We start from the raw sequence: 25,532 nt of genomic DNA, 5'->3' as shown, positions 1-25,532 counted from the left end.
CCCTTATTGCCTACAGTCCATTTTGGTGCATTAAAGTTCACTTTTCTCAGGTGCCACCAACGTCCTATGAGACTCAGGATGTGTTGTTCAGATGTGTTGTATGGTTTCAAGGCCCCCCCCCCCAACTCCAGTCATTAGGGTAAATGAATGTTCGTGGTGTGACAACAAAGGGGCTTTGAAAACCACATTCCTGAGACAGACGGTTCTTATCAGGAGGATGCTGAATCTTCTGTGGGGGTATTCTTTGACCCAGTCACATGTAAACCAATGACTGACCACGTCATTGATCTACACCAGAAGTCCGTATAGGGGAGAAGCATGTGGTCCCGTGATTAGTCCTTGAGGAGGTGAGACCACACTGTTTATTCGTATGTTGCTCCAGTTGGTCAGGGGTGACAACAGGATGCCTTTATTACCCTAAACTGGCAAAGGTTGCTGCGGTCAAACGGCAGGCGTGCCATTTGATGGTGTCTGTCTCCAAGCCTGGAAACCTGGATCCTACACCCTTTACTCAGTACTTAGCTGAAGCACCTTTGGCAGCAATCACAGCCTGGAGTCTGGGTATGACGGAACAAGCTTTGCATACCTGGATTGGGGGATTTTCTGCCATTCTTCTTTGCAAATCCTCTCAAGCTCAGTCAGGTTGGATGGGGACCGTCGGTGGACGGTCATTTTCAGGTCTCTTCAGAGATGCTGGATAGGGTTTGAGTCGGGGCTCTGGCTGGGCCACTCTGGGACATTCGCAGAGTTGTCCCTAAGCCACTTCTGTGTTGTCTTGGCTGTGTGCTCAGGGTCAGTGTCATGCTGGAAGGTGAACCTTCGGCCCAGTCTGAGGTCCTGAGCACTGTGGAACAGGTTTTCATTGAGAATATCTCTGTACTTTGCTCCATTCAGCTTAACATCAATCCTGACCAGTCTCCCAGTTCCTGCTGCTGAAAAACCCTCCCAAAGCATGATGGTGCTACCACCATGCTTCATTGTTGGGATGGTATTGGGCAGGTGATGAGCGGTGCCTGGTTTCACTCCAGACATAACGTTTGGAATTGAGGCCAAACAGTTAAATCTTGGTTTCATCAGACCAGAGAATCTTGTTTCTCACAGTCTGAGAGTCCTTCAGGTGATGTTTTGCAAACTCCAAGCAGGCTGTCATGTGTTTTGCGCTTGGGTCAACTCATTGCTCAGTTCGGCCGGGTGACCAGTTCTTGGAAGAGTCCTGATTGTGCCAAACTTCTTCCATTTGAGAATTATGGAGGCCACTGTGCTCTTGGGAACCTTCAGTGCAGCAGGATTTTTTTTTTTTGTAGCCTTCCCCAGATCTGTGCCTTACAACAATCCTGTCTCTGAGCTCTGCAGGCAGTTCCTTTGACCTCATGGTTTGGTTTTTGCTCTGATATGCATTGTCAGCTGTGAGGCCTTCTATAGAGAGGTGTGTGCTTTTCCAAATCATGTCCAATCAATTTAATTTACCACAGGTGGACTCTAATCAAACCTCTCAGCAACGATCAAGAGAAATTGGAGGCACCTGAGCTAAATGTCAAGTGTTGTTGCAAAGGGTCTGAATACTTATGTCAATGTGATATTTCAGTTTTTCCTTTTTTATAAATTTGCAAAAATTTCTAAAATTATGTTTTCACTTTGTCATCATCTGGTGCTGAGTGTAGATTAATGAGAGAAAAAAAATGAATTTAAACGATTGTAGCTTTAGGCTGCACACTCTGAATGCACTGTATGTCCAAAAAGTATGTGCCCTGAGCAATGGTAGAGTACATTTTTTAAATTTTTTATTTTAAAGTGTACAACTACAGCTTAATTAGAGGAAGAAGCTAACGTGCAAATGACATTGTAGAAGAGAGTGATGGAGTTTTCTGGTTAACATCAACATAATGATGGGTTCATTGGACAAATATTGCTGTAAATCTACTAATGCAAATGTACTAATACTAATGTAATAATAATTATCATCTGATAACACACTAGACACACTCTGCTTTGTGGAAACAAGACTTTTAATCCTGGACATGCCACGTGTTGCCAAGTGAAGAAAGGAAACCATGTAACAGGTAAGCCCTCAGTCTCCCTTCAAACACACACCTACTGTATGTGGTGCCACTGGGAAATATCTACAGACAGGTGAGAAGGAAAGGAAAAGGAAAAAACAAAATAAGCAAGTGAAGAAACATATCAAGTGGAGATGCTTGCATCCAGATTTACTGCTTAAGACAACTGAGCACTTAACAAGTAAGCAAATAATGTCGCTCTGTGTTTCACATGTGGGGAAGCAGGTTGACCCAAATGCAGGAAACAAAAACAGGTACACGGGAAACTTGGCATACAGGAACTCAGGCAAACAGGCAGGTTGGACATCACACATGTGCAATACAATGGACCAACACAGGCTGAACATAGGACAGGGGGAAAACAGAATAAAGAAAATCCAAAATCAGAGTCCAAAACACAATCGTGAGACTGTGGCATGTATGGAACTGCTGAGTGGGCCCTGCTGACCAAAATTTTGGAGGTAAATAGCTAAATAATTTTGAAAGAGTGACTTATTATCAGGATCACGAATGGCAGCAGCTTCAGTCACAAAGGCCCTGTTTCCGCTTTTGTCCGTATCGCATTGAAGCATAAACAGCCATGTTTCCCAGGCCGGACTGAAGGACCGCCAACTCACCTGATGTCCTCTGTCTCAAGCTCTGGTCCAGCCTAACACCTCCAACACCCCGACAAGGGCCAGACCGGCACTTTATCAACAGAAAAAATATCCTATCTGGTTGTAAGAAGGGCAGGGAAGAACTTCAAAAACAACTATTTCTTTGCATTTATCATTCATTGGCTGATTATTTACAACCTAAGCTTTGGGGAAAGGGGAAGGGGAATAATAGGTTTGGAGTCCTTACAGAGTGATTAAGAGGTGCAACAGAGATGAAACAGCTGATTAAAGCAGCTGATTTATGATCAAAAACATGGTTCAGTTTTTTTTTTTTTTTTTTTTTTTTTTTTTTGTTCACCAACACATAAACATTCAGTTTCAGTGAAGCGGAGGAACCTGACCCTCTCAAACCTGCTGGAATAATTAAACAATCTGGCCCAAAAGGCCCCTTATTACACCATTTGGTACAGTAACAGAGCCATTTTGTGAGCGCAGGGAAAGAAACAGCCATAACTCCTTAAGTAAAGCTCCCAGAGCTCCGAAACTGCTGTTTTTGGCCTTCTCTCGCCGCGCGGAGCACACTCACGTACTTTCTACTGTAACATCATGTGTGATCAACCTGCGGTGACCACTTTCACCACACGTGACCAACAGCCCAAAAGGCCCCTTATTACACCATTTGGTACAGTAACAGAGCCGTTTTGTGAGCGCAGGGAATTATATTAACATTTTTTGAGTCGCATATTATTATTATTGTTATTGTTATTGTTATTGTTATCATCACCATCAATAATAATGATAATAATATCATTACTATTATTTCTGCTGTTTTTGCCCACTTCACTTTTATTGCATCTTAATCATATTACATATAAGAAAGAGCAAAAATCTTAGGTCTTGTCTCCCATCGACACCAGCAGCAATAGTAAACAACAATAAAAATAAAAGCAATAAACATAGTAAAAACATTACAACAACATGACAATTAAAACACTACCAGTAAATATATTGTGTAAGGAGCAGGAGTGACAGTGTGTTAGCAGTGTTCAAGAGGCATTCAACAGTCTGATTGCTTGGGGGAAAAAAGAGTCCTTAAGCCTGCTGGTCCTGGCTCAGGGGCTTCGGTAACGTTTGCCGGACGGCAGCAGCTGGAAGAGTTTGTTGTTGGGGTGGCTGGGGTCTTTAATGATTTTCCTGGCTTTGCTGATGCAGCGAAGCGATGCCCTGCAGCTGTGAGCTGTGCAGTTTCCAAACCATGTAGTGATGCAACCTGTTAAAACACTACGCAGGATACTGGGACCCATGCCAAACTTCTTCAGCCTTCTCAAGTGGAAGAGACGTTGCTGGGCCTTCTTCACCACCTCACCACCTGGTTGGCATGGGTTTCCCATTTCAGGTCCTGAATGCGGAAAGAGGACTAGCAAAGCAAGAATTTATTTTATTGCGTGTATGACGATAAAACTCTTTCTCTGTTTCTCTCTCGACCACCCAAAAATACCCAAGTGTTTGGTCATAGACAATAGAAATGACACATTTCTCTGCATATACAACGGGAAAGTGAGATTAGATTACAAGTGGGCGTTACACCGTTACATCATGCGTGCATGTTGAGACACATTCTTATGCCAGGTGAGAAAAGATGTGCCTTGCGCTTACCACTTGTAACTGGCTCATTGGCACTGTAATGCCAGGTGGAAACAGGGCCAAAGATTGCTCAACCTGCAAGTGTTTCCAAAAAAAACTAAAAAAAAACAAAACAAAAAAAAAAAAAAACAAAGAGCGACTGTTCCTCAGGTGACTGATAATTTCAGTGCAGGATGTGATCAGACTGTATCAAAGTGAACACATCGGTAAGGTGGGCGAGTGCAGTGAGGGGGTCCATGGCACTGTTGTGGGAATTTTCCTGGCATGGTTTGGCTCCACTTTTTCCCACAGTGAAGGTTCACTGTAAATCACTACAAAAGTGATCATCTTTATCCTGTGATGAAACATTTCTTTCCTGATGAAAGTGCTCTCTTCATGCATGACAAAGCTCCCATCCACAGGGAACAAGGGCTCACTGAATGGTTTAATCAGGATGAAAAGGATGTAAATCATTTATTGTGGCCTTCAGTCACCACATTTTAACCCAGCTGAACACCAATGGGGGATTTAGACAACATTCTCCACCACTATCATCAAAACATCAAATGAGGGAATATCTTCTGGATGAATGGAGCTCCATCCCTCCAGCTGAGTTTCAGAGTTTATGTCAAGGATTATTGAAACTGTTCTGGCGCTTGGTGTGGCTCAACACCTAAGAAACTGTTAGTTATTCCTTTTTCTCACCTGTCTGCATCTCCATCTGTGATAATGTGGAGGGATTTAGCATAAAATGACACCTGTGTTCTCTGTTTAAGTTTGGGGTGGAGGATCACTGTCGTAAGGAACAGTGCCATGACATCATGAGGTTGTTTAAACAAAACATAGAGGAAGAAGCGTGACACTAATCACCTTCTTCAGAAAGGATGACGGTAAATAGAGCGGACAGCTATTGTGATCCCATAGTGTAAGACTTTTTGATAATCCTTACAGAAGTTCTGCAAACCCTTTCCTTATTATTCCGTCAGTAGGTAAAACATAATGTTAAACTAGGTGTTCCAGCTCATCTTTTAAAATATTACAAATAATGCTAACCATAATACAAAAAAAAAGAGAGATCACAGAATACATTTCAACACCAAGAACAGGTGAGCCCATGCATCAGTCATGAGGCTCAAAAGAACATCAAAATACAAACTAACTTAACAGATTAAAAATGGATAATACAGCCCCAGACCAAGATCAGGCACACAGGCCCTATTTTCTGGTAGGGCTGTGTGTTTTGCGGTAAAAAGGTTCATTTTACACAAGCAAATGGTGCGCATGCTTCCGTTGTTATGGAGAAGTGCTTTGGGAAGGAGAAAGCTTATAATTTCTGACAGTCTTTGCAGAGGATAGAGAGGTTATATAAGATCATGCATATCATGCTCTGAAAACATATTTATTGCTCAGAGATTTCCAATGAATTATAGTTTAAGCACCAATTATTTGACCCATTAAATAGAAATTAGGTGCAGTAAAGGGGAACTGTCAGTAGGGGATGCTATCACCACCCTGCTCCCCTGCTTCCAGCACTCCTGACCGTTAGTGCAGGGTTTGAGCAAGAATAGCAGAAGCAGAAGATGTCTTTCCAAAATGTCTAATGTAGATCAATTTGAAGTCATTTACAGTGGCTAAACCATACAGGAAAAATATGTACATCATTCTTCTTGTTCTTTATGAGTTCAAAAATGGACATGACATTGAGTAGGTAATGAAAAAAAAAGTTTTTGGCTGAACATACAGGGAAGTCAACGACTTCAAGAATCTCTGTTTTACAAACTCAGTGACAAAACAGCAAATATCGGTTTCACTTGTCAGGCAGTGTAACGCCCACTGATTGTTCAGTTGTTTGGGAAAAGTTTTCATCACAGATTGGCCGCACACACACACACCGGCAGGTACATGCATCAAAGGGGTGTATCACGTCATAGGTGCGTTGGTGTTGTAAGATTGAGCCCCTGTGGCACTATTTTGGCGTCTGTCAGCCTGCCTCCTCCACCTGTCCCCCGGCCATCTGCACATGAAAACGAATGTTCTCAGGCAGTTGCTCAATCAATGCTAGAGGCAGTTCAACTGTGAATCATGTCTTTTTTCCACACATGTTCAACACCTACGAGCAGCACTTTTTTAAAATATTATTTTATGGGCACTTCATTAGACAATCACAATGTAGAGATACGGGAAAGACAGGCCAGAGGGAGGGAATGACATGCAGCAAAGAGCGTGGGCCTGATTTGAACCCGGCGGCTGCGGCTCAGCCTTCTTATTTATGCTCATGGTGTTCACGTCACGAATGTCAGGCAGGCCATTCATGGTTTGTGTGGTTGAAACAGTAAGAAATAGCATTTCAACCAATTATCTTCTGTTTAACCAATACAGCCTCCATGACGCTCTATTTTGACCATTGTTCAGGCTTTAAGTGTCATCATTCTGCCATTCTCACCGCAGACACCACAGTGAGCATAAATCAGCCTTTTGGATTATGTGGTACACACTTTACACAGTCAGCTAGCAGCAGCTACTTGCCGTCTGTCTGCTCCCCACTGCAGAGACTAGAGGAAAAAAGCAGAAGCAGACCGTGCCCTCTGAAAAGGCGGCAAGTGCAGACCATTTTATACCGTTGCTGCACTTTGTAACGTATGCGGTTGCTTATTAGATCATCTTTGTGCTGAATTGTTGGCAGTCCTGTATGTGTGGCCACCCAATGCATGATATATGCTCAGCTGATTCAGGGGATAACAGGCCCAATTAGAGAGCCCGCAGTGTGTTCAGAGATGCTACAGCTCTACATGTGAATTTGCTTTTTCTCTTGATTAGAGGAAAATTGTACTGCCTTTAAATCTAGACTTAAAACCTATTTATTTTCACTATCATTTGGTCAGCTGTTCTGGGGGTGAGAGTGGACCGATGCAGTCCAGTGCTCCAGTGCCTGCACACAGCACTGGGAGGAGGCAACCGCAGTTGCCTGCTAAAACCACATTCAGTCTGTCAGGATTGCATTACCAACACAGAAACACATCTGCTAATGTTAAGTTGTATGGACTTCTAAATTGTTCCAGGGTGCTTGTGCCCAGCGCTGATCTGACTTAATTAGTGGCTAATGTCAACTTCCTCTGCAGCTGACTGTCTGATATTGAGTGCTGTGAGTTTTTGGAATTCGTTTCTTGTAAAAAAAAAAATCTGCCAAGTAAAATGACAGACAAAATAAGTCATGATGTTTCATGTTCAACACTCCACTTCACCAAGCTATGCAACTTCCGCTGGTTGTTCTGTAACTCTGGCATTACGGTGTGCACGTGCACATAGTGCTCAGAGAGCTGCGTTGGATTTATTGTTCACTTTAGGTTTTTTCATGGCCAAACCGCGTACTCATTAAGCAAAAGGTCAAATGATTAATGATTCCATCAAAATTCCAAGTGGTTTGTGGTTGGCCGTCACACTAGCAGCGTATTTGTGATTGGATTTTATACCTCAAGTCAGTACTTTTGTTGATCAGGCATAATGTGTGAAGCTCTTGGGAGGAGGAGAACAATATGAAGCCATGAAGGTTGGGGTAGTAGAACCGGCTAGTACTTCAACCCGTTTTCAACCCCCCAGCTTAAGCTATGCACAGTAACTGGGAATGACTTTGTCTCTTCACAGTGAACATTTTGACTAGTCAGTTAGCTGTAGTTTCATCACTGTATCTTGTATAATAAGGCTGACTGGTCTACCACAGCTGAGAGATGTAATAGGTATTGTTATTTCTATTCTATTCTAGGTGCTCATTGGAAAGTGACTAATTTTCCTCACAACCATGCTCGACTGAACTCTGGTCGCTCTCTAACTCGCTCAAATGACTGGCTCGTGCTGCAGATCCCCTGTGACTTTGGAACGATGGCCTTCAGTTCTTGCACACAGAGCACGTGGGATGACCTTCCGTACACCCTAAATATTGAGACTCTCATAGCCAAAGGACAGTTTAAAATCATAACATCAAATCGCTTTGTTGCAGTTTGTGATTGCTTCAGTCGTTTCTGACTGTGACTGTTGTCTTGATATCGAGGTGAATGAGGGAATCGCTAATAAATTTCAAAGACAAATGAAGGCTGAATGAATCAATGTGTCTGTTGGGGGGGATAATTTATCACATTTAGCACACAGGTGGATTAACTGTGAGGCATAAATCTTTACACATCCTGCCCTGGTTTCTTCCGTTTTGAGTCATCATTTTTGCGTTTATTTTTGTAAGGCTTTCATCAAATCACTTTGTGGCTCATCACAGCATTGCATAACCAGTAGGAAGAACTGTAACACAAACCATATGAAAAGCATTGGATTTATTTTGTGTTATTGTATTTTGTTTTCATGGGTGATTTTAAGTCGGAAACAGAAAATTCATGCTGCAGTATTTTAAATTAGCAGCTCTCAATATGTTTGACTCACCCATGTGTGACAAGAAAGGCTTATTGATAAAACACAACCATAGTGTAAAAAGAACACAGTGACTGATCATAGCAACATCTTCATCTGTTACAGGTCATCTCACAGAGGGCATAAGCCACACCGTGTCAGAGTGCTGTGGAGAGCGTGCCTTCGACCCACTCAACCACATATGCTGTGAGTCCAAAGTCTTGCTGAAACCTGCAGCGCATGCCAGATGCTGCGGTAAAGGTCAGTACAGCTGAGAGAGAAACAAGAAACACAGAACCACATTGGTACATGGAATAAACATCCATTAATAATTTAATGTAGCAATCATGAATCCCTCACTATCTCAATGAGGCACGTTGCCTCTGATAACCCACACCAACCAACCCACCCACACACACACACACACACACACACACACACATGCACACACGCACACACAGTGCACAGCTGTCAGACACAAGAGTGCATTGCACCATAGGTCGTGACAGGTTGTTCAGACGGTGAAAATGACTCAGTCTGGTCGTCTTGTTACTTTGTTTTTCTGACGTGATTCGAATCAGGTAGCTACTGGCAGCGTTGTAGCTGAACCGCTAGACTTTGAGTCCGAGTTGAGTCATGAGCCCTCAGTGTTCAAGTCAAGTTAGACTCGACCAGTGTTGGGCCTGAGTCGAGTTTCCGTTGTTTTGGGTATGAGTCCAAGTCACCAATTTTGAGTTGGATTTTGACATCACCTGTGTCTGAGCCCAAGTCACCTGTTCATATCTGAGTAGATTTTCAGGCTGGGCTTGGAGCTGCTCTGTTTGTCGTTAGCTGACAATAACGTCTTTGTGTACACCATGACAGACCAGGGTACAGTGAAACTGCAGAGGGGAACAAAATAGAGTCAGATTCCGTCCACCTTAAAACCATCAGTATGCCAACATTTTGCTCTTAGTGTTTCATGCCACTTTGCATATCGTTGACAAAAAAAATGCCAAAAAAGTGCTATCTGTGTCTGACCCATTTTTTTACTCATCTGATATCATTACAAACACCCTAGCACACTTGCACAAATTAATTTTCTATTTGCACTACTTTTCACACTATTTTTAAATCTTGTTGCACTCCTTTAGAAAAAGTGAAAGGGTCGCAGGAATGTGAAATGTTTCTGAATGAACTAGTTAACCCACAAATGAAATGCTGTCTTCACCTACACAGCCTCATGGTCAGTAGAAACACTGGTGAAGTGTCAATGTGACAGCAGCGAGCTGGTCAGCTTCATTCACACGTGGTTTTACTGAGGGTGCACCAGTAGGACGCATTGATACACAATAAGCTGGTGTGTCTGTTTCTGATTTAAAAGAAAAATAAAGTAACAAATATAATTTAGCTGATGGATTTTTCCCCTTTTTTCACAGAAGCCTATGATGCTGACATGAAATTGTGTTGTGGTCTTATGGGCAAAGACATCATCCTGCCAAAGAAGACCAAAGAAGACAAGTGTTGTGGCGACGTCACATACAACCCCATCAAGGAGTGCTGCTGCGACTCTCTTCTTGTGGAGGATCGTAATTGCTCTAAATGTTGTGAGGAGGATAGAGTCAGACCACCTCCTAACATGACAGAACCTGGCTACAACACAACCAGTCACATATGCTGTGGCTCAACTCTGTCACTGAAGCTCGGGCCAAACACCAAGTGCTGCGGTCAAGGTGAGTCGATAAGGGCACACCCAGCGATCACAGGGACCTTGGGATTCTTTAGTGTACCCCTTCAACACTAATGTGGAGACGTGGGCTAGCCTTAGGCTTACCTGTGGTAAAATTCACTTGACGTGGATTACTGTCTAGTGCAGATGCAGGGTCCCAACCTGGATCTGACTCGCCTTGGCAAGGAGGTTAAGGTTCCACCAGCGAAAGAGGCCGTACACATTTGACGAAATGTCATCTGGATCTTAAAAACTTACAAAAAGTAGCAATGTTTGTGTATTGTTTGACTCATGTAATAACACAAAACAAAACAGAGGCAGGCAGCCAGCAGCCACACCAGAGGCACTGAAATATTGGCCTTGGATTGACTGAGTTGTCGTCAGATGATAGTCAATGGGCTATAAGACTGGAGGCATGCAAGCTGAAAAATGTAGCAACACCTTTTGTCTCTGAAAGGAATAGCCCACCCAAAAATGAAAACTTTTGTCATTATCTACTCACCCTTATGTCAGGTGAGCCCTTGTAAGTCTGCATGACTCTATGAGAAATACAAATTTATACAGAAAAATCTGGCTAAACACACACAGTTTTTGTTCTTGGCAGTTAGAGCTGCATTTCTTGTTTTGTAATAGCTGTGATATTTCACTGTAATGTCAGTGGGCTGATTATTTTTTGTCCTGTAGCAACATTTGATGAACAACTAGAGCTTGCACTTGTATGTATTAAAGGCAAGGTCCAGCCCTGCTTATTAGATAACAGGTAAAATTTAAAGAGTAACTGTGCTAAATCACATGAAGCATAAAATGTGTTTGGCCAGGAGTGCAGCAGTGCCAGAAAGCTGACTCAAGCTTGCTCTGCCTGGATTTTTTTTTTTTTTTTTTTTTTTTTTTTTTTTTTGCTCTTTTTGGGACTGTAAAGAAACAGTTTCTTCTCACTCCAGTTGTTCTGGAGAAGTTATATGTAAAGCTCTGCCAGCTAACTCACTGTATAGACACAGACTTCATTGGTCCCTGCAGGGAAAATTATTGTCATATTAGCTGCTTTTTACTCTCACATCTGTTACAACCCCGAGCCGACTCATACCCAAAGTTTGACCCTGCTTCTTTTCTCATTTGTTTTAATTGCTCACTCATGGCTTTACTCTCACCCCGGGGTCAGAGAGGCTGTTTTTACACTTACTATTTTAAATATTTATTGAGGAAACACATCACAGCAGTAAAGTTAACAACTTTATTTGTACAGCACCATTCAAAAACAAAGCTACAAAGTGCAAACAGAAACATATTAAGGATGACACAACCACTGAGTAATCGAGTAAAACAAGCATTTATTAAGAGGAAAGGAGTCAAAAGGAGGGTTGGAGATCCCGACCAAACACAACAAAAGAAGGGGAAGTAACTAGAGTTCTTCCCTGTGTTATGAGATGTGCTTGAGTGTGTTTTTTGAGTGTGTTTGACCAATCAGAAATGTTGTGCTGCAAATGTTGTGCTTTTATTGAAGGTGCACCAGCGTGATGCGCAGGTGCCCAATTATTTGGCAAGTCTATTTCTGATAAAAATGACAGCAAAATGCACAAAAAAATTAGCATTTTTTTCCACAGAAGCCTATGATGCCGACCGGGAATTGTGTTGTGGTCCACCAGCGGGACACACTGACGCACAAAAAGCTGGCGCGTGTCTGTTTCTGATTTAAAAGAAAAATAAAGTAACAAATATAATTTAGCTGATGGATTTTTCCCCTTTTTTTCACAGAAGCCTATGATGCTGACAAGAAATTGTGTTGTGGTGTTAAGGGCAAAGACATCATCCTGCCAAAGAAGACCAAAGAAAAGTGTTGTGGCAACGTCACATACAACCCCATCAAGGAGTGCTGCTGCTTTCGAGACTCTCTTCATGTGGAGACTCGTAACTGCTCTAAATGTTGTGAGGAGGATCCAGTCAGACCACCTCCTGACATGATAGAACCTGGCTACAACACAACCAGTCACATATGCTGTGACTCAACTCTGTCACTGAAGCTCTGGCCAAACGCCAAGTGCTGCGGTCAAGGTGAGTTGATAAGGCCACACCCAGCGGTCTTCTGTGTTGCTCCTCAACACTAAGGAGATCATCTCTTTTGCTCCCAATATAGCTCCAGTTGCTTGAGGATTTTTTTTTTCAGGGGACAAGTATAAATATGTTGAAACAAGGCACACCAGTCCACTAATATCAAGAAAATGACACTAAAATGCAAGACAATTCTGGAAACAATTTAATTAGTATTAGAAACAAGTGGGATGATCTCATCCCCATGTCAATTTTTTTTTCACTTAACAGAAAATTAAGATTTTAAAACTCAACATGAGACTAAATGTTTTGTTATGATAGAGATTTTTTTTTTTTTTTGGCATCACTACTACTCACTTTATTTCAAAACTAAAATGCATCATGTACTGTGTATACCATCATGTAACATGTAACATTGCTCATTGCTCAGGAGCAGATCTGTCGAAGCCAGGCTCTGTGTTTTCATTGTGGGTTTTTTTTTTTTTTTTTTGAGTATGTGTATCCTGCATTTTGCAATGTGCATTGCTTAAGGGAATTACAGTATGCTCTGAGAGCGCTGCAAGAGGAGAGCATGACAGAGGGTTTAGGGATGTAACAATATAAATACAGAATCAATTTTTTTTTAAAAAATGGTACAGTGTGTTTACTTTAAAAACTGTATTGTCAGCATCTTTTTTTTTTTTTTTTTTTGCCTGCCTGTCAATTGAATATGAGGCACTGCTGCTCTAAATTATAGGCAAGAGGAAGGGAGGAAGTGAGTAAAGTGACACATAGAGAAAGACAAGATGATACATCACAGTGCATCCGGTGCCAGGCTCTGGTTCCGCTTGAATGGAAGTGAATGGAATAACTGCTGAGTGGGTGGACACTGCTCTCTCTCTCTCTCTCTCTCTCTCTCTCTCTCTCTCTCTCTCTCTCTCTCTCTCTCACACACACACACACACACACACACACACACACACACACACACACACACACAGACACTGCTGCAATGGAGAAACAGAAAGCAGAGCAGGAAGAAACAGAAAAGTCAAAAAACCGAGGATTGAAACTGCAGAGGGGAACAAAATAGAGTCAGAGACTCCGTCCACCTTAAAACCATCAGTGTAGCAACATTTAGCTCTTAGGGCCCTATCTTGCGCCAGACTCCCTAAACCCGCTATTTGCGGATTTAGGATTTAGGAAGAGGCGTTCCCCCGTAAAAGTTGCTATCTTGTGCACTTCCCGCTATCCGCAAAACACCTCCGCTACCCGCTATATTATGAATAGGCGTGTTTTGGGCGTTACGCCAGTTAAACCAACCATTGTGCCAGGTGCCATTGCCTTTAAGGGCAGGATGCCCTATCCTAAATCCTAAATCCTAAACCCGCGATGGAGAGAGGGAGGTAGATTTTCTCAGGGCTTCTACTGAGGCTAAAGCAAGTTCGCTTTATATATACATATGATATATTATATTATAGGCGAGTTAATTCGGGAGGTGGAGCCACATGTGTCCAAGTGGACGTGTCACAAGGTTGTACTGATTGAGTAAAATCCCCAGGTCACACCACACACACACACAAGAGGCAGAGGTGGAACTATGTGTAAACTAATTTATTGACAAGGTAGATTGGGCAAATAAAATATTAAAAAATAAAAATATAGCACAGCTGCTGGCTTATGATAAAACAATAAAACGTGCTGGCGTAAGTGTCCAATTAAAACAGTCTTTCCTCTAAACAGTCTATATGAGTAATATACTCAGTCCATTCCGGCGGCGTCCCGGTATCAGTCCGACCGTGTGCGTGGCGAGGCTCCGTCGGGGCGCGCATTGAAGCCGCCTGGGCGCGCTCTCGTAACAGCCCAAACTTTAGGATAGCGGATAGCGGGTGGTCAGGACCACCTGCTATCCGCTATCCCTAAAGTGTGTGCGCAAGATAGCAACTTTAGGGAAAGCGCATGAAACACGCCCACGGACACACCTCCAGGCGCAAATGACGGAGTCGGCATAAGTATAGCGGGTAGCGGGTGGCGCAAGATACCGTTTAGGGATAGCGGAAGCTCCTAAATCCGCAATTTGCGGGTAGCAGGTAGTGACAGCGGATAGCGGGTGGCACAAGATAGGGCCCTTAGTGTTTCATACCACTTTAAAATTTTGCATATCATTGACAAAACAAACAAACAAAAAAAAAAAACAGCAGTGTGCCATCTTTTTACTCTAAAAATCTTGTTGCACTCCTTTAGAAAAAGTGAAAGGGTCACAGGAATGTGAAATGTTTCTGATGAATGAACTAGTTAACCCACAAATGAAATGCTGTCTTCACCTACACAGCCTCATGGTCAGTAGAAACACTGGTGAAGTGTCAATGTGACAGCAGCGAGCTGGTCAGCTTCATTCACACGTGGTTTTACTGAGGGTGCACCAGTAGGACGCATTGATACACAATAAGCTGGTGTGTCTGTTTCTGATTTAAAAGAAAAATAAAGTAACAAAAATAATTTAGCTGATGGATTTTTCCCCTTTTTTCACAGAAGCCTATGATGCTGACATGAAATTGTGTTGTGGTCTTATGGGCAAAGAAAGGATCCTGACAAAGAAGACCAAAGAAGACAAGTGTTGTGGCAACGTCACATACAACCCCAGTATACAGTGCTGCTGCTTTCGAGACTCTCTTCATGTGGAGACTCGTGGCTGCACTAAATGTTGTGAGGAGGATCCAGCCGTGCCTCCCGACATGACAGAAACTGGCTACAACACAACCAGTCACATATGCTGTGACTCAACTCTGTCACTGAAGCTCTGGCCAAACGCCAAGTGCTGCGGTCAAGGTGAGTTGATAAGGCCACACCCAGCGGTCTTCTGTGTTGCTCCTCAACACTAAGGAGATCATCTCTTTTGCTCCCAATATAGCTCCAGTTGCTTGAGGATTTTTTTTTTCAGGGGACAAGTATAAATATGTTGAAACAAGGCACACCAGTCCACTAATATCAAGAAAATGACACTAAAATGCAAGACAATTCAGTCACATACGCCGTGGCTCAGCAGTGTCACTGAAGCCCAGGCGCTGCGGTCAAGGTGAGTCAAACACACCAAATTTAACTGGGGCAATTGGGTAAACATAAAATTAACAAGATATGATGTCAATGTCAATTACTTTTCAAAGACATAAGGAATAGAATAGAATAGAATAGAATAGAATAGAACAGAATGGCCTTTATTGTCATTGCACTACAAGTAGTTCCGACGAAATTGCAGGTTTTGAGCTATATTGCACCATATTTAAAGAAATAGAAAAAAAAGATCTCAAGGAGATATAAAAGCCATTGAGTCAGGTAAAAACAATATAATAAATATAAGGCAGCGCTTAGAAGGTGACAGTGTGCCAGTTATTGTCCAAGGTTTCTTATAAAATGTCCATTTATAAGGTGCTGAGAGGTCAGAGGTGGTCTGAGGTAGACTGTTCTTTGGGGCAGTTGATGGTGGAGGGGGGGGTTATGGCAGATTGTCTGTGTGTGAGTGTGTGTGTCAGTCCATGGGTATTAGCAGTTCGTATGGTCCAGGGGAAGCAGCTGTCTGTCAGTCTGCTGGTATGAGATTTGATCAACCTGTAGCGTCTTCCAGAGGGCAGCAGATTGAACAGGGGGTGGGCAGGGTGTGTGGGGTCTCCTGTGATGGCCTTGATCTTCTTGGGCAGCAGGATGTGGACAGTTGTTCTAGGGTGGGCAGAGGGTGGCCGATGATCTTTTGGCCGGTTTTAATGACCCTCTGCACCGCGTTTTTGTCCTCAGCTGTGGAGCCTGAATACCACACATTCAGACAGTACGTCAAGACGCTCTCTACCGACGAGCGATAGAAGGCCAGCAGCAGCTTCTGGTCCAGGTTGTTTTTCCTCAGGACACGGAGGAAGTGAAGCTGCTGCTGAGCCTTCTTCACTAGGGTCTTGGTGTTTGGGGTCCAGGAGAGGTCGGCTGAGATGTGCGTGCCCAGAAACTTGAAGGTGGAGACAGTTTCCACCTGCTGTCCATTTATAAGGAGGGGGGTGTGGGCCAGTCTATGTTTTCTGAAGTCCAGGATCAGTTCTTTTGTCTTCTGGATGTTCAGGCTCAGGTTGTTGTTTGAGCACCAGGAAGACAGCCTTTCCACCTCGTCCCTGTACGCGGTTTCGTTCCCGTTGTGGATAAGTCCAACCACAGTGGTGTCGTCAGCATATTTTATAATGCTGTTGGTTGGATGGGTCGGTACAGGGTGTACAGTAGAGGGCTCAGAACACAGCCTTGGGGGGAACCAGTACTGAGGGTGAGTGTGGAGGAGTGGTGGGGGCCAGGTCTGACAGTCTGTGGGCGGTTTGACAGAAAGTGTTTAATCCAGGTGCAGGTGGTCGGGGGGATCTGGAGTTTAAGCAGTTTGTTGTATAATATGTCTGGGATGATTGTGTTGAATGCTGAGCTGTAGTCCACGAAGAGCATCCTCACGTAGCTCTCCTTGTTCTCCAGGTGGCTCAGCGCTGTGTGAAGTGTGAGGGCGATGGCGTCCTCCGTGGATCGGTTTGCCCTGTACACAAACTGGTGGGGGTCGAAGGAGGGGTGGAGGCGGACGTAAGGGCGATGGGTCTGTAGTCATTGAGGCTGTGTATGGTGGTGTTTGCAGGTGTTAGGTAGTGGTCTCAAACCAGGCGAAGAAGCTGTTTAGCTCCTCTGCCAGGTCACTGCTGCTGGAGGATGTGGGAGGGGCGTGGCCTCTGTAGTTGGTTAGGGCCTACATGCCCCTTCACATCTGACATGGGTTATTTTCATGGAGGTATCCCTCCACTGTCTTCCTGTAGGTGTTCTCAGCCCATTTAATTCCCCTCTTCGGCTCGGCTCTGGCGGTGCCGTAGAGAGCTCTGTCCCCCGTCCTGAAGGCCAGGTTTCGAACTCTGATCAGTCCCTGGATTTCACTTGTCATCCAGGGCTTCCTGTTTGGAAAGACCAGGATGTGTTATTCCTCTTGGACTCCTTCTACACAGCATTTGATGTAGAATAGGACAGACTCAGTGTATGTGTCCAGGTCCTGATCTTCAAAATTACTCCACTCAGTGTGGGAAAAGCAGTCCTGCAGCTGGACGAGAGCATTTTCGGGCCAGGCTTTGATGGTCTGAGGGGCTGGTTTTGTTTGCCTCTATGCCATCTATAATCTTCTAAAAAAAAAAAAAAAAAAACATCCCTCTGCTTTGGGGCCCTAACTAAACATACCCACACCTGTAGCAGCACGTGAACCACTGATAGTTAATGTGACATTTGGGAGTGAAGAACATGATTCCCACGAGAACTTTGATGAGTGAAGCCGGGGGACAAATTGGGGGGTTAGTTGTGATGTTTTGTATGTGTATTTACCCAGACAAGAGGAGAGAAACTCCTCTTGAAACTCAGACGTTGTTTTGTTTTTGCCTGTCAGTGTACTCCTTGTTGTATTGAAGCGTGTGTACAGTGTTTCTGCATTGTTTTTTTTATTGATCGGATCTTTTCAGTTTGTTTCCTGATGAGCTGATGCCCTGGATTGACTGCAAACCCTCACAACACTGACACACTGTTAGCTGCTCACTTTATAAGTCAGAACAGACACTAAATCTGGTAAATGTATACAGTGGTCCCTCGTTTATCGCGGGAGTTACGTTCTAAAAATAACCCGCAATAGGCGAAATCCGCGAAGTAGTCAGCTTTATTTTTTTTTTACAATTATTATAGATGTTTTAAGGCTGGAAAACCCCTCACTACACACTTTATACACCTTTCTCAGGCATTAACATTTTCTCACTTTTCTCTCTTGTATAAACACTCTCAAAGTTCAAACCTTGGTAGAAAAATAAATCCAGTATTATAGAATGAATGCATTCTGTACTGTACAGGAGACACGGCACCGAGGAGATTGATTGACACTGGTCTACAGTCCCTTAGCCAATCAGGACACAGAACACAATGCACAGGCTCTCCCTTAGCCAATCAGGATGCAGAACACAATGCGCTGTTTAAAAAAAAAAAAAAAAAAAAAAGCATGCAAAATTGCACTAAAAAAAATCCGCGAAACTGCGAGGCCGCGAAAGGTGAACCGCGTTATAGCGAGGGACAACTGTACATGTTCCTGTTCATGTGAGTGGAAGACATTAAGTACAGTGGCCAGGTTACCTGATTGTGTTGCGCCCACATCTCATGCTCACACGATTACTGTAACACTTCGACATCAAAATAACTACGCCAGGAACACCAAGATGATGTCAAAAGATTTCCAGCCACCAAAACATGTAAATATCTGTCAGCCTTTATGGGAAGTTGCACTACTTGCAAACAATGGAATGATTCATTTATGGTCGCTAACGACAGCACTTTCTCAAGACATGTTGCTTGTCCTGTCGCCATCTCATCACTGTCTAGACTGGCTGTTTGCCACTCAAGTTTCCATCCAGTCAAGGCATTTTTTTCACTAATTAGAGCCATGGATTATATTTTTTGTAGAGCCACGGATCTTGGCAACAGGAAGCTGTATTTATTTTCCTTCAGCTGGAACAGTCTGTCCTTATTATTCCCGTTACACGTTTAGAGAGTGGGAGAGTAGGAATGGAAGCAGGGTAAAGGAGATGGAGATAACTAATCCACTATTTCATTCTCTCTCAATAGATACACTATATTACCAAAAGTATTCGCTCACCTGCCTTTACTCATACTATGAACTGAAGTGCTATCCCATTCCTAACCCATAGAGTTCAATATGATGTCGGTCCACCTTTTGCAGCTATTACAGCTTCAACTCTTCTGGGAAGACTGTCCACAAGGTTGAGGAGAGTGTTTATAGGAATTTTTGACCATTCTTCCAAAAGCGCTTTGGTGAGGTCACACACTGATGTTGGTCGAGAAGGCCTGGCTCTCAGTCTCCACTCTAATTCATCCCAAAGGTGTTCTGTCGCGTTCAGGTCAGGACTCTGTGCAGGCCAGTCAAGTTCATCCACACCAGACTCTGTCATCCATGTCTTTATGGACCTTGCTTTGTGCACTGGTGCACAGTCATGTTGGAAGAGGAAGGGGCCCGCTCCAAACTGTTCCCACAAGGTTGGGAGCATGGAATTGTCCAAAATGTTTTGGTATCCTGAAGCATTCAAAGTTCCTTTCACTGGAACTAAGGGGCCAAGCCCAGCTCCTGAAAAACAACCCCACACCATAATTCCTCCTCCACCAAATTTCACAGTCGGCACAATGCAGTCTGAAATGTACCGTTCTCCTGGCAACCTCCAAACCCAGACTCGTCCATCAGATTGCCAGATGGAAAAGCGTGATTCATCACTCCAGAGAACGCATCTCCACTGCTCTAGAGGCCAGTGGCGGCGTGCTTTACACCATTGCATCCGACGCTTTGCATTGCACTTGGTGATGTGTGGCTTGGCTGCAGCTGCTCGGCCATGGAAACCCATTCCATGAAGCTCTCTGCGTACTGTACTTGGGCTAATCTGAAGGTCACATGAAGTTTGTAGCTCTGTAGCAATTGACTGTGCAGAAAGTCGGCGACCTCTTTGCACTATGCGCTTCAGCATCCGCTGACCCCTCTCCGTCACTTTACGTGGCCTACCACTTTGTGGCTGAGTTGCTGTTGTTCCCAAACGCTTCCATTTTGTTATAATAGAGCTGACAGTTGACTGTGGAATATTTAGGAGCGAGGAAATTTCACGACTGGATTTGTTGCACAGGTGGCATCCTATGACAGTTCCACGCTGGAATTCACTGAGCTCCTGAGAGCGGCCCATTCTTTCACAAATGTCTTGTTTCACAGTCTGCATGCCTGTGTGCTTGATTTTATACACCTGTGGCCAGGCCAAGTGATTAGGACACCTGATTCTGATCATTTGAATGGGTGAGCGAATACTTTTGGTAATATAGTGTACCTTTTTTTCTGGCTTAGCAAAGACAATTGTGTGAGAGGACATGTATATCTTGTTTCCCATTGTTTGCAATCTACTTGTATTAAGAAGATAAGATCCCTTATGTGAATAATGTATAATCCCATCAGTCCTCTCTTGACTTCTTCAACCCGCTTTGGGAAACATTTTTCTGACATCCCTTCCCACACGTTGTTTTCCTGACTTCTGTATGATCTGTAACTAACTGCTTTGATCGATTTCCACCCTTTCTCTTGCCTTTCCCGCCCCTCCCAGCACTGAGACCGGAGTTATGTGAGCTGGAAACTCACTTGGTGCTGCCAAGACTAAGAACCAATAGTATGATGAGAACTGTTCTTCCCAGAGCTTCTTCTACATGGATTATTCTCCCCATCACAATTAGACAGACTAAAAACAGATTTTCTGAAAGTTACTAAAAGGAAAACCTGATGAAATTCTTGTAGCTACTATCATGGGCTTTCTGCTTTAGATTTTTTTTTTTTTTATTATTATTATTTAATTATGTTTTTATTTGTTGGTTTTTGTTGTTGCATATCTATCATTTCATTTTTTTTTGTTTTCATTCTAGCTTACTGTTTTTGTGTATTTTTTGTTTGAGTTACTGATCTTAACATTTGGCATTTTTTGTCTTATTTTCTTGTTAGTGATACAGAGTAATTTTAATTACTGCTTGTTTTTATTGTTGCTGTTTTTGCATGAACCCCATTGTTATTAGCTAATGGGGATCCAAATAAAGAGTAAAGAATAAAGGCATGCTGTGCACACCCCAAATGCAAAAAGAGGCTGAGGAACAATGAATGTACTCATCAAATACCACAGTAATCTGTTAATTAGATGAAGTGATATCTTGCGTGCAAGTTTGACATTTTGTTCTGTAGTTGGCAAAGGAGAGGTCATGACATCACCAAATTGGAAAGGGTTCATTCTCTGGGGAGCATGAATGTGTTTACCAAACGTCACGGCAATCCACCCAATTGATTCTGGGATAGCAAATTTGACATTCTGGTGTGAGAGCGGAGCTAGGGTGGCGTTCGCACAAACCAGTTACACTAAGGCCTGAGCCAGGCAATCGGGAGATGTGAAAACCACATTAATTGTATTTGTAAAGCACACTTTGAAAATTGCTCGTAGCTACTTAGCTGCAACGACAGGGATGTGCAGCAGGCTAAATACAGCAGTTTGCTACCTTACCAGTCATTATTTAAAAGCAGTTTATTTGTAGGTAGTGCTACCATCTCTGTTACAAGGACAGTAGCTCCTGGCTGCTTAAAACACATTAGTTGTAGTCCAGACACCAAGTTGGCAACAGTAATGTCTTTCATCTGTAACCCAAAGGGCTTGAATTTGAATTGAGAAAACCAAATCTGATATCATAGTTAAACACTAAATTCAGTGATAATCACATTTAGTTTCAAGCTGTTGCAGACAATTTAAAAACTGTGCTTGACAGATCTGATATTTTATGTTATTGCATTCAACAAATTCATTTTTTGAAATTCAGCAGTTCAATGAGCATTGCTATTACATTTAAGCTGTTACTATTCCTAATCTCCCTCTCTTAGTTCATTTGTATTAATTATGTAAGGAATTAGTTAATATGTCTATAAACCCAGCATCTACGGCACCCTTTTTGCTAACGTTAAGAAAAATGGCTTCATTTTGCACTGTGTTTTCAAAATAAGAGCTCGGGGCTCCACCCCACAGTTAGTTGTATAACCCCTTTTTTACTCTGCGTGAGGGTGTGTCAGATCAGTTGGTTAAAGAGCGCTGTTTTTTTGGTGTCCTTTTCAATGTTCGTTTGCAAGAGGATATAGAGTATGGGTCTTTCAGGTTGTCATTTCTTTTGTGAAAATTGTTATGTGCACAAGTCTTACGGCCATAGCGCCGGGCGTGTGCTCCTCATCCATCAGTCTGTGGTTCTCTGTGTGAATATCTACTGTGTGTATATCTACTGCGACTCTATTTCCTCTTATTATTCAAGTGCTGCGGAGTGTTGCTGGATGGTTTTGCAGATCACCAAGTTCCCTCCTGTCATGTATTGTGCACAGACAAAAAGGATGGAGAGCGGGGCTCAGTGGACGGCAAGCCTCACCACCCAGCCAACCCTCACTCCGAGATTTGCTGCAGTGGATATAGGTGAGTGTGGTTTGGTGTGTGTGTGTGTGTGTGTGTGTGTGTGTGTGTGTGTGTGCTCATGCCGGTGCATGTGAAAGCGCATCTGTGCAAAATTACTGGAACTGACAAAGATTCTGTCTGCATGTGACGTCTGTAGCTGTGTCTTGGTATGTGTTATGTCTGCTGTTACTGTTTTTTTTTGTTTTTTTTTTCACCTCTTGGAGAAAAAGAAGTTTCGTTCCCAGAACCAAGAGGAAGGCTGAGTGAGAATCTGCCGTCTCTATTAGCATTACATGTGCTCAGTTCAGACAGCAGCTGCACTCCCATGCCACACCTTTGAGATACTGAACTTTTAAGAGTCAGACTGACTTTCATTCCTTTCAGCTCATCCCTTCCCCTTTTTACAGGCACACAGACAGTTTGCCAGAGTGTCTGAGTGCAGTCACGTAGCCCATGAGAGTCTTTTGATTAAAAACTGAATGTGCGTATGTGTGTGTGTATGTGTGTGAGTGTGTGTGCAGGCTGGGTGAGTGGGTGGCTGGGTGGGCAGTGGCAGCACCACTTCCTGTCTCTGAGCATGTGCACTGTGGTTTGCTCCTCTTGTTAACCTTTTAGAGCTCATGGAACTTTCCCTGTGGTGTGGCTATTGGCTCTGAGTGCGTCAGTCGGGTGTAGTTCCATTTTCCCTACATTCCTCAATAGATATGTTATATGTCCACCCAAGGACATAAGCATTCATGTCGGACTATGCCAGATGAGGCGCGCTGGTTATGAAGAGCTGTACAAATAAATAAACTTGAGCAGAGCAGTGTGGGTATGGGACTATGGCAGTGGCATGTATTTTAAATGGAAAATTGAGACTGAATGCGTGTCATTAAATGGTCTTTATAAATCAGGCACCAAACTGGAGAAAGTGTTGCACATTATATTCCTGTGCATAGTAGCAACAAGCATGCCTCATCGTAAATATGCAGCCAACCCATGTGACGCTGTTCTTTCTTAGCCGACCCCGCCCTCTTCCTAAATATAACGTTATGACAAGTACAGTTCGTGTCTCTTCTGTCCCGTCTTTAATTTGTAATTTTACCATGAATGTTCAGTGACCTTTGTTTCCAGATCTTGTTTAAATCATCATGAGTCAAATCCTAATTTAGAGTAATTTTTCTTTTTTGTTTACAATGTTTATTTGAATTTACTTATACAAAACATTGCAGTGGGCAGTGAGACATGATACATAGTTTGAAGGAGCTCAAAAGGCACATCATAATAACTTGTCATAGAGCCAAAAAATACAACAGCAACAACAAAACAAAACCAAGACAAATTTTGAAAAAAGAAAGAAAAAACGGTTGGAGGGGTTATGTTTAAAACAATCCTGGTCCCATCCTGGTCATACAGGTCTAGGCTGAGCAGGGAGAGGGTGGCGGGAGAAGATGCTAGATTTCAATATGTCTACGGAAGGGTGACCAAACCTGCTCAAATTTGGAGGTGGGGCCACACAGTGTGTGTCTGACTTTTTCTAGCTTCATAAAATGATGAACATGAGCTACCCATCTTACATGGGTTTGTGGGAGGGCATTTTTTGCAGCCAAGTAGTGTAAGTCACCTGGCCAAAAGTGTTTCAAAGGCAAAAAGAAAGTCATACTGGCAGGGAGACAGTGAAGTGTCTGAAGGGAAAACGCCAAAAAATGCAATAGGAGGGGGCTCAGTCGGGCGTGCAGCAACTTGAGGGAGTGTTGCAAATAGTGACATGCAGAAAGGGGCTGGCGAAAGACAGGACCACAACAGATGTAAAAGAGTGGCTTTGTCTATGGTTTGGTCTATGTTTGGGTCAGGTTTAGCCAGTCTGCATCTGGTCCAGTGAGCCCTATGAACAATTTTGCTCTGAATCAGCCCTTGTCTGGCACAGATAGAAGACTGATGAACTCTGGTCAGAACTATGTCTTGGCACCAGGTTGCTTTCAGGGTGACAGGTACAGGGGATTTTAGTGCACAAAGTTGGCTGTAAAGCATAGAAACAGCCCCTGTACAATCATAGTTAAAGTCTAATGGGTGTGGTAGATTGGAAATCAGGGTATCGCCTATGCACAAAGTCCCTAACCTGAAAGTATCTGAAACAGTGAGATCTGGGAATGCTAAACCAGTCAACCAGTTGCTCAGACGAAGCGAAAATGCACCATAATTCAAAAGCTTTGTGATGTAAGGGAAATTTGTCTTTTTAACTCACACACCTCATTTGAAATTAACTGAGAGCCCTATTTCTCCACACAGCTATCCAAGAGCGGAAAACACCCAGTGCTATGGTGTTCAGGCCTACAACATTAGTAATCCACAGATGAGATGCTGCGCAGGAATGCTGTACAACCTCTCAACCGTGGGCAGCACTGGAGGGGAGCTGCAGTGCTGTGGATCCATCCTGATGTCTAAAACATCGGGAAATGCACAGGGCCTTCCAAAAGTAGGTATACAGTTTTTAGTTATAATGATGATTCTTACACCCCTGATATTGTTTCAGTATTTCCTCTGCATGGTCATCAAATTTAAAGAACTAGCTTTATATTTATGTAGAACTAGGACCATTTTATATATATAAAAAGGTATTCTTACTTTTGAATCATAAGGTGTGTTGCATGAGTCAAGATCTGGAGCTGCTCTACACGGAACAGCCAGGCTTCAGCTGCTGTGGTCACCACTACTACAACACATCTCTCTGGTCCTGCTGTGCTGGCAGATTGAGCCCGACCAACAAGTCCAGAGGGCGTGCGAGCGGTGCCAGTAAAGGTCAGCTGTGTGCAGTATACGGACCGGTGCATGCCATTTTTATAAGGACGAAATGAAGCGTAGTTGACCTGTGATCACCCGCTGCGGTTCAGCATGTAAAACTGAACCATGATAGGGAAATCAAATTTTACAACCACTGTTAGTTTTCTCAAGCTTTACCGTGATGGTTTGAATTCTTACCTGTATAGTGGTATTTGCTGCGGTATGCAAGAATAAAACATCTACCAAGTCTGGTCCATTAACTCTTTAAGCTTAAGAGCTTTAAAATCAGCTGGCTAAAAAGAGCGATGAACATGAAACGAAATGTGTGTTG

The 25,532-nt window shown here is 43.2% G+C and overlaps 1 protein-coding gene across 2 annotated transcripts in view; it reads left to right on the top strand.

The window, feature by feature from the left end:
* Positions 1–25,532, top strand: part of LOC115370252 (galaxin) — a 40,448-nt gene that overhangs the window by 12,216 nt on the left and 2,700 nt on the right. Inside the window, exons 4-11 of one of the 2 annotated variants that reach the window (XM_030067183.1) lie at positions 1,978–2,060; positions 8,795–8,929; positions 10,087–10,380; positions 12,129–12,425; positions 14,934–15,230; positions 22,372–22,459; positions 24,710–24,896; positions 25,060–25,219. In XM_030067183.1, the coding sequence (XP_029923043.1) occupies positions 10,104–10,380; positions 12,129–12,425; positions 14,934–15,230; positions 22,372–22,459; positions 24,710–24,896; positions 25,060–25,219 (1,306 nt within the window). In that variant the 5' untranslated portion in view covers positions 1,978–2,060; positions 8,795–8,929; positions 10,087–10,103. The remainder of the gene's footprint in view (positions 1–1,977; positions 2,061–8,794; positions 8,930–10,086; positions 10,381–12,128; positions 12,426–14,933; positions 15,231–22,371; positions 22,460–24,709; positions 24,897–25,059; positions 25,220–25,532) is intronic. The other variant, XM_030067182.1, reaches the window with a different exon arrangement.

This window comes from Myripristis murdjan, chromosome 13 (assembly GCF_902150065.1).
Source record: "Myripristis murdjan chromosome 13, fMyrMur1.1, whole genome shotgun sequence".
Taxonomy (NCBI): domain Eukaryota; kingdom Metazoa; phylum Chordata; class Actinopteri; order Holocentriformes; family Holocentridae; genus Myripristis; species Myripristis murdjan.
This window is presented reverse-complemented; position numbering and strand designations above follow the sequence as displayed.